The 9,759-nt window shown below is 39.5% G+C and overlaps 1 protein-coding gene across 7 annotated transcripts; it reads right to left on the reverse strand.

Moving 5' to 3' along the window:
• Positions 1 to 866: 866 nt before the first annotated feature.
• Positions 867 to 9,552, reverse strand: LOC115176720 (fucolectin-3). Of its 7 annotated transcripts, none has more exons than XM_029736933.1 (6): positions 9,451 to 9,552; positions 7,250 to 7,320; positions 6,684 to 6,978; positions 6,305 to 6,459; positions 1,471 to 1,756; positions 867 to 1,252 (listed from the first exon to the last, which is right to left on the reverse strand). In XM_029736933.1, exons 2-6 carry the CDS (start codon positions 7,317 to 7,319, stop codon positions 1,102 to 1,104), a joined length of 957 nt encoding a protein of 318 aa, XP_029592793.1. In that variant the 5' UTR covers position 7,320; positions 9,451 to 9,552; the 3' UTR covers positions 867 to 1,101. The 7 variants fall into 7 exon arrangements, with proteins under 7 accessions (XP_029592793.1, XP_029592797.1, XP_029592798.1 ...); XM_029736937.1 differs by lacking the exon at positions 9,451 to 9,552 and adding an exon at positions 8,563 to 8,571; XM_029736938.1 differs by lacking the exon at positions 9,451 to 9,552 and adding an exon at positions 7,688 to 7,693.
• Between the last annotated feature and the right edge of the window lie 207 nt (positions 9,553 to 9,759).

A 9,759-nucleotide genomic window follows, 5' to 3' on the forward strand; every position in this document is an offset into this window, starting at 1 on the left:
CAGTTTCTTGGCAATTTCTCACATAGAATAGCTTTCATTTCTCAGAACAAGAATAGACTGACAAGTTTAAGAAGGAAGTTATTTGTTTCTGGCCATTTTGAGCCTGTAATCAAACCCACAAATGCTGATGCTCCAGATACTCAACTAGTCTAAAGAAGGCCAGTTTTATTGCTTCTTTAATTAGCACAACAGTTTTCAGCTGTGCTAACATAATTGCAAAAAGGGTTTTCTAATGATCAATTAGCCTTTTAAAATGATCAACTTAGCTAACACAACGTGTCATTGGAACACAGGAGTGATGGTTGCTGATAATGGGCCTCTGTACGCCTTTATAGATATTCCATTTAAAAAAATCTGCCGTTTCCAGCTACAATAGTCATTTACAACATTATCATTGCCTACACTGTATTTCTGATCAATTTGATGTTATTTTAATGGTAAAAAAAAACAAATCTTTCAAAAACAAGGACATTTCTAAGTGACCCCAAACTTTTGAATGGTAGTGTATATTTACTTAGACTTTTGTTACTTTTTTTGCTTTGTATCTGTAACCCCCATCTCTGAAATAAATGACAAAACAAAATAAAATACTTAAATGTTTCCTTACATCTGTGGGCCTGTTGCAATTGCAAAGCACATTATTACATAACACAGTGTGTGTGTTTATGTTTTGCATGAGATGTGCACATTCTAGATAAATGGTTGAACTGATTCCTCTCTCCCGTCTCATCATTATTGAATTGTTACACAGACATGGTTAAGAAAGCCATGTTACGAGACATAACACATAGGCCCTAATATTCCTATTAAAATATCATTGATCATTGTTTTCTAGATTACATAAAGAAATGCTTTTGAAAAGTAGCTGTTGTGTTACACTTTTATCTTCTCCAAGTACATACAATAGCACAATGATAGAAGCAATTGCAGTATGTACAGTTTTAAGAAAACAGCTAAATGAATGTATTCAATATAACAATATTTACAGAGGGAAATAAAACACTCAACTTTCAATGAATTACATTTTTCCCCACAGATAGAGAATGTTACCTACGATATGTGCTCCAGATTACATGTTTGGTAATAAGTGCTCTGGATCTATCAGTCCAGTGGTGACCCATAGATCTCCACCTCACACAGGGTCAGGTATTCACTTCTTCCTGGAATGACCACGTTGATGTATCGACCCTCCATGCCGTTACACTGGAAGGTGCTGGAGAAGCCCCCAGGTATAGAGGAGATCACAGCACACCTGCACAATCAAACACACTGATAAGTTACTGCAGCAAAGGTGTCTATGACACTGTTTGCACCCTTTCACATGTGAATTACACACTTTAGCACTGACCAATTTTAGACTTTACCGACTGTAGCAAATCTAATCAGTTAGAACGCTTTTTGGTTCCAGGTATGACTCTTTTAGGTTCAGTGTAGAACCCTCCGTGTAAATGGCTTTACACTTTTGTTCACCTGGGATTGTTGTTGCCATTGTTGTTGTCCGGGGAGTCTCCAATGCGGATCTCAGCTCCATTGAGTCTGCTGGGTACACTGTCCACTGTGTTGGTGATGATGATGGAGAACACTTTGTAGGTCTTTAGAAGGTCCAGTCGCCACCAGGGGTTATAGTTAGCTTTGGTGTGGGTGCAGGAACCATCTCCATAAATACCATTTCGGTTCCCGTCGATGGCATTGTTAGCAAACCCAAACCCATGTAATGATGACTGGGTGGCCTTTCCTGTTATCGCCACATTCATTCCTGGACAGAAATTTGAAGAAAAATATTTTTTTCTGTGAAACACTGGATAATAACGGTAACACTTTATATGAAGGGGGTATACATAATGCGTTCATAACACCTTTATGAAACCATTCATGACCCTTTCATCATTGTTGCATTTTCATTCATATCAACCTTCATAACCCATTTATTCAACATAATTCATAAAGAACCTTAAAAATATATATATTTTTCATTCTAAGTTATTTTAATAGAAAAATCTAGTGGGAGAGAGTTGGATGGTTGCTGGTATTACTGACTGGGTCAGTCCTGCACACAACAAATGCCTCTGAGCTAAAGCCAGGGTATTAGCTTGTGGAGCTAATGCAAGTTCTCATGTCTTAGTCAAGGTTACTCAACACATTACAATAACAGCAATTGCTCTGGTGCCTTCCAGACCTGAGATCAAATAGCATTTGAAATCTTTCAGGGTTTGCACTTTTGGGACTATTCCAATTGTTCCACTGTGCCAGGAAAGCTCAATCATTTGAAATGTACTATTTACACCCAGTTCTGATTGCAACCCCTAAAGCAGGGGTGTTAAACCCAATTCCTGGAGGACAGAGTGTCTGCGGGTTTTTGAGCCTTACTTTATTAATCAATTAAGGTAATTGATTAGTTAGGAACACCACTCACCTGGTTGTCTAGGTGTTTATTGGATACTAATTGAAAGGAAATAACAAAAACCATTAGACACATGCTCCAGGAGTTGATTTTGACACACCTGCCTTACTGTCATTGCGGCCTTGAGCAAGGCATATAAACTCCTTCACTGCTACCTGGGCAATGCTCTAAGGCTTACCCGGTGCTCCCAGACTGTTGCGTGAATAGTGTGCCAGGGGGTTGGGTACTGTTACAGTAAAAATATGAATTTACGTTGAAATGATAAATAAAGAGCTATTCGAGGGGACTTTTATTTTGAACATTTCTTACGAATTATGTTGAATAAATGTGTTATGACTGTTGTTATGAATGACACTGCATCACTTATAAATATGTTATGACTGGTTTCATGAAGGTGTTTTGTACAGGTAACTGCCAAAATAAGGAAAACATTTGAGTAAATTAGGGATACAATGTACAGTGCCTTTAGAAAGTATTCACATCCCTTGACCTTTTACACATTTTGTTGTGTTACAGCCTGAATTTAAAATGGATTAGATTGAGATTGTTTTGTTGCTGGCCTACACACAATACCTCCTAATCTCAAAGTGGAATTATGTTTTTTCCCAAAATTAACAATTTAATTATAAAAAGTAAGCTGAATGTCACATCCTGACCAGTAAAGAGGATATTTTGTTATTATAGTATGGTCAGGGCGTGGCAGGGGGGTGTGTGTTTTGGGATTTTGGGTTTGATCTATGTTATCTATTTCTATGTTTTCCTTTCTAGTTCTTCTATTTCTATGTTGTGTATGTTTGGGTTGATCTCTAATTGGAGGCAGCTGATCCTCGTTGCCTCTGATTAGAGATCATATTTAAGTAGGGGTTTTTCTTCATGGGTTTTGTGGGTAGTTGTTCCTTGTACAGTCTGAGCACCTTACGGGACTGTTTTTTCGTTGTTTATTTTGTGTCAGTGTTTTTTATCTTTAATAAATAAGAAGATGAGCATTCACATACCCGCTGCGTTTTGGTCCACTCAATACGACGAATGTGACACTGAAATATCTTGAGTCAATAAGTATTCAACCCCTTTGTTGTAGCAAGCCTAAATAAGTTCAAGAGTAAACATTTACTTAAAGTAAAATAATAAGTTGCATTGACTCACTATGTGTGCAATAATAGTGTTTGGGAGAGACCCGCACACTGTCAAAAAAAAGGATTAAATCCAAAACTTAGGCTTGAATCCAAAATAAAGATGTTTATTAATTCTTATGGATCCCTTCACGTGCCAATCCCTTTAGCAGGATCGATTTGACAACACCCAGTGAAATTGCAGCGCGCCAAATTCAAAAACAGAAATACTCATAATAAGAATTCATGAAACATACAAGTGTTATACATCGGTTTAAAGATGAACTTCTTGTTAATCCAGCCGCAGTGTCAGATTTCAAAAAGGCTTTACGGCAAAAGCAGACCATGCGATTATCTGAGGAAAGCGCCCAGCACACCAACACATGAAAATCTGATTTCAACCAAGAAGGTGCTACACAAAAGTCAGAAATAACTATATAATTCATGCCTTACCTTTGAAGATCTTCTTCTGTTGGCACTCCAAAATGTCCCATAAACATCACAAATGGTCCTTTTGTTCAGTAAATTACTTCTTTATATCCCCAAAATGTCAATTTATTAGGCGCGTTTGATTCAGAAAAACACCGGTTCCAACTCGCCCAACATGCCCACAAAGTATCTAATAAGTTACCTGTAAACTTGGTCCAAACATGTCAAACAACGTTCCTAATCCAAATGTATGTATTCTAAAATGTAAATAATCGATCAAATTTAAGACGGGAAATACTGTGCTCAATACCGGACGAAAACAAAGTGAAGCACATTCCAGGTTGCGCGCACCAAAACATTAGAGTGCACCTGGAGTGACACATGAAAATAACAGGGCTACTTCTTCATTTCTCAAAGGGAAAAACATCAACCAATTTCTAAAGACTGTTGACATCTAGTGGAAGCCATAGGAACTGCAAGCATATTTCTAAAAAGGGATTGCCATAGAAAACTAATGGAAAACAAACAATTCCCTGGATGGATTGTGCTCTGGGTTTCACCTGCCAAATGAGTTCTGTTATACTCACGTCATTATTCAAACAGTTTTAGAAACTTCAGAGTGTTTTCTATCCAAATCTACTAATAATATGCATATCCTAGCTTCTGGGCCTGAGTAGCAGGCAGTTTACTTTGGGCATGCTTTTCATCTGGATGTGAAAATACTGCCCCCTAGCCCAAAGAGGTTACATCATGATGCCCAAAAACTTAGTGCAAGAAAGTGCTTAAATGAAAGGTGAAAACAAAACAAATGTTTACGTCTCAGGCCATCATCGACAGTGTGTGGGCATCCATCTCTTCCAAGATTCTTATTTTGACTACTACACACCTGGAACAGACACTATCCAGTAGTACAGACCTTAAAATAGTGCAGATGGAGTCTTATCATTCATCAATAATAGTGTTCATTTTTGAATAAGTATTCAACCCCTTTGTTATGGCAAGCGTAAATAAGTTCAGGAGGAAACATTTGCTTAACTAGTCACATAATAAGTTGCATGGACTCACTCTGTGTCAATAATAGTTTATCAAGATTTTTTTATGATTACTTAATCTCTGTACCCCACACATACAATTATCTGTAAAGTCCCTCAGTCGAGCAGTGAATTTCAAACACAGGTTCAACCACACAGACCAGAGAGGTTTTTCAAAGACTCGCAAACAAGGGCACCTATTGGTTGATGGGTTAAAATAAAGAAAGCAGATACCCCTTTGAGCATGGTGAAGTTATTAATTACACTTTGGATGATATATCAATACACCCAGTCACTACAAAGATACAGGCATCCCTCTTAACTCAGTTTCTGGAGGAAATTGCTCAGGGATTTCACCGCGAGGCCAATGGTGACTTTAAAACAGTTACAGAGTTTAATGGCTCTGATAGAAGAAAACTGAGGGTGGATCAACAACATTGTAGTTACTCCACAATACTAACCTAAATGACAAAGTGAAAAGAAGGAAGCCTGTACAGAATACAATTATTCCAACACATGCGTCCTGTTTGCATCAAGGCACTAAAGTAATACTGCAAAGTGTTATGTTTGGGGCAAAATCCAATACAACACATGACTGAGTACCACTCTCAATATTTTCAAGCATAGTGGTGCAGCCTATGCTTGTAATTGTTAAGGACTGGGAAGTTTTTGTGGGATAAAAAATGAATGTAATGAGGCTAAGCACAAGCAAAATCCTAGAGGAAAACCTGGTACATGTCTGCTTTCCACCAGACACTGGGAGATTAAACCTTTCAGCAGGGCAATAACCTAAAATACAAGGCCAAATCTACACTGGAGTTGCTTCCCAAGAAGAGGGTGAAGGTTACTGAGTGGCCGAGTTACAGTTTTGACTTAAGTTTGCTTGAAAATCTATGGAAAGACTTGAAAATGGTTGTCTAGCAATAATCAACAACCAATTTGACAGACCTTGAAGAATCTTGAAAAGAATAATGGCCATATTTTGTACAATCCAGGTGTGCAAAGCTCTTAGAGTCTAACATCTATTGACTCAGAAGTGTGAATACTTATGGAAATTAGATATTTCTTTATTTCATTTTCAATCAAATTGGACAAATATCTGAAAACATGTTTTCACTTTGTCATTAGGGCGTATTGTGTGTAGATGGGTTAGATTTTTTATTGATTTAATCCATTTTGAATTCAGTCTGTAACACAACAAAATGTGGAATAAGTCAAGGGGTATGAAAACTTTCTGAAAGCACGATATGTGCCTACAGTATAATACTAGTGCTAATAACATGTACAATTCCAAAACTACATGCATCCATTCAAGTGATAGCTCTTATCCTTACCAGTTGGGGCGAGGTACCCATAAACCTCCACTTCACAGAGTGTCAGTTGTCTTCCTGTCCCTGGTAGAACCACAGTCACATAACGTCCTTCCACACCTGATGTCCACCTCAGAGTTAGAGATCTACCTGCTGCAAGGGTGGAGATCACACCAGCTCTGGAGAGAGAGAGAGAGAGAGAGAGAGAGAGAGAGAGAGAGAGAGAGAGAGAGGTCAATTGAAAGAATGGTCAATTGAAAGAATGGTCAATTGAAAGAATGGTCAATTGAAAGAATGGTCAATTGAAAGAATGGTCAATTGAAAGAATGGTCAATTGAAAGAATGGTCAATTGAAAGAACAATCATATATAAAAAAAATCCTGGAAAGTAATTGTGGTCTTACAGTGTGTTGTGAATGCCCTCATCCTGTAAGGAGTTCCCAATGCGAACCTCAGCACCGTTGATATTTGTATGGCAGCAGTCACCTCTGTTGGTGATGGTCACAGAGGTGACTATGTAGGTATCAAGCAGGTCCACTCTCCACCAGGGGTTTGTCCCAGAGTCAGTGAGAGCACAAGACCCATGATGGAAATCTGAATTGCGGTTCCCATCAACGGCATTTGAGGGATGGCTATAACCTGACCATGGGTTCTCGATGAGGTTTGACTGAGTAGCTTTTCCACGCAAGGCAAGATTTTCTGCAGGAGAATAATATTGTTTGACTGCAGGAGAGCATTTTAATGGTGTACATGAGACAATAACATTCTAATCTGCTCATTCCAATTTCTAGTTCCTTGTGTGTGGTTATTATCTGTTCTATTACAGACGTGTCGTAAATGATAACGAGACACCAGTACTCTTGACTACTTAGAAACTGATATCACTCTTACTATTGATTATGAGAGGCTTTGCCCTGTCAATCTAAAGGGCATCATATATCTAGAGATAACAACAAGAGGAAGTGTTTACTTGGAACAATGGCATCAGTAGGCGTTCCTAGAAGAGCCAGCAAGAGGAAGAACATGGCCTGTTTCATCATCCTGGAGGGGAAACACAGAACAAGCCAATGTACAGCTACTGTGGTAGGAGATACAGTGGTACAGACACATTGCAGATTCAGTGGTACAGGCACCTTGCAGATTCAGTGGTACAGGCACCTTGCAGATTCAGTGGTACAGGCACCTTGCAGATTCAGTGGTATAGGCACCTTGCAGATTCAGTGGTATAGGCACCTTGCAGATTCAGTGGTATAAGCACCTTGCAGATTCAGTGGTATAGGCACCTTGCAGATTCAGTGGTATAGGCACCTTGCAGATTCAGTGGTACAGGCACCTTGCAGATTCAGTGGTACAGGCACATTACAGATTCAGTGGTATAGGCACATTACAGATTCAGTGGTATAGGCACCTTGCAGATTCAATGGTATAGGCACATTACAGATTCAGTGGTATAGGCACATTACAGATTCAGTGGTATAGGCACATTACAGATTCAGTGGTATAGGCACCTTGCAGATTCAGTGGTATAGGCACATTACAGATTCAGTGGTACAGGCACATTACAGATTCAGTGGTATAGGCACCTTGCAGATTCAGTGGTATAGGCACATTACAGATTCAGTGGTATAAGCACCTTGCAGATTCAGTGGTACAGGCACATTACAGATTCAGTGGTATAGGCACATTACAGATTCAGTGGTATAGGCATCTTGCAGATTCAGTGGTATAGGCACCTTGCAGATTCAGTGGTATAGGCACCTTACAGATTCAGTGGTATAGGCACATTACAGATTCAGTGGTATAGGCACATTACAGATTCAGTGGTACAGGCACCTTGCAGATTCAGTGGTACAGGCACCTTGCAGATTCAGTGGTACAGGCACCTTGCAGATTCAGTGGTACAGGCACCTTGCAGATTCAGTGGTATAGGCACATTGCAGATTCAGTGGTACAGGCACCTTGCAGATTCAGTGGTACAGGCACCTTGCAGATTCAGTGGTATAGGCACCTTGCAGATTCAATGGTATAGGCACCTTGCAGATTCAGTGGTACAGGCACCTTGCAGATTCAGTGGTATAGGCACATTACAGATTCAGTGGTACAGGCACCTTGCAGATTCAGTGGTATAGGCACATTACAGATTCAGTGGTACAGGCACCTTGCAGATTCAGTGGTATAGGCACCTTGCAGATTCAGTGGTACAGCTACATTACAGATTCAGTGGTACAGGCACCTTGCAGATTCAGTGGTATAGGCACCTTGCAGATTCAGTGGTACAGGCACCTTGCAGATTCAGTGGTATAGGCATATTACAGATACAGTTGTATAGGCACATTGCAGTGTCACGACTTCCGCCAAAGTCGGCTCCTCTCCTTGTTCGGGCGGCGTTCGGCGGTCGACGTCACCGGCTTTCTAGCCATCGCCGCTCCGTTTTTCATTTATCCATTTGTTCTGTCTTGTTCCCTGCACACCTGGTTTTCATTCCCCAATCACACCACATGTATTTATCCCTCTGTTCCCCCTCATGTTTTTGTGTGAGATTGTTTTTGTGTTACGTGTTTTTGTACGCACTAGGCTAGCGTTCGTTTTTCCGTGATTATTTCACGAAGCCTGTTTGTATTGTTATACATTTGATGTTTTGTGACTGTTTTGCACGCTTTAACCTTTGCCATGTTGGCTGGAGGTTTTTGACGCAGCTGCATCCGTCTGTATCTCTCTCCTGCCAAAATAAAGTGTTCGCCTGTTCACAATTCTCTGCTCTCCTGCACCTGACTTCACCACGAGTACGCACACGCCTGACATGCAGATTCAGTGGTACAGGCACATTGCTCAGACACAGGGCTCACATTGCAGTAACATATAAACAGACCCATATTGCAACAGCAGAAATATATTTTTGGTTTCACATTTTTTATATTCTTTACAAAGCAGTGCTCCCTATTTTATATTTGTGTATGTATGTGAAAATAGCAAATCAACTTTTCTCACAGGTAAGCAGCTTAGTTGTGTAACGAAAGATTCAGTATACAATGCATAAAAATGTCCAAGTCACTACATTGTTATTATGCCGTAACTGCTTTGTAAATCAAGAGTTTATGTACTTTTGTACTAAGGCAGAAAATATAATATAATATAAAGCAATTCCAAGTAGTATTAGAAATATCCTCTTACCTTCACACTCAAAAGAATAAAGTCACTGCTGATATTGATGTAGGTTAAGGTTCAGTAGAGTAACCTGAATCTCACAGAGGTTTTTATACACCAGTCACCAAGTCAATGACCTTGTGATCTTTATTGTTTTCTACAAGTAAAACTTGCGGCATATGATATTATCAGAATAGATAAGGCTGAGTAATCTTTGAGATAACTAAAACATGATTCCAATTTACGGCGATATACAGACAGTATAATTGAATGATCAGGATATAGTGGTATGGAAGGGAATAACAGGAAACATCTGCACATGTTGAACGTGTTACA

The sequence above is a fragment of the Salmo trutta genome, chromosome 37 (assembly GCF_901001165.1).
Source record: "Salmo trutta chromosome 37, fSalTru1.1, whole genome shotgun sequence".
Taxonomy (NCBI): Eukaryota; Metazoa; Chordata; class Actinopteri; order Salmoniformes; family Salmonidae; genus Salmo; species Salmo trutta.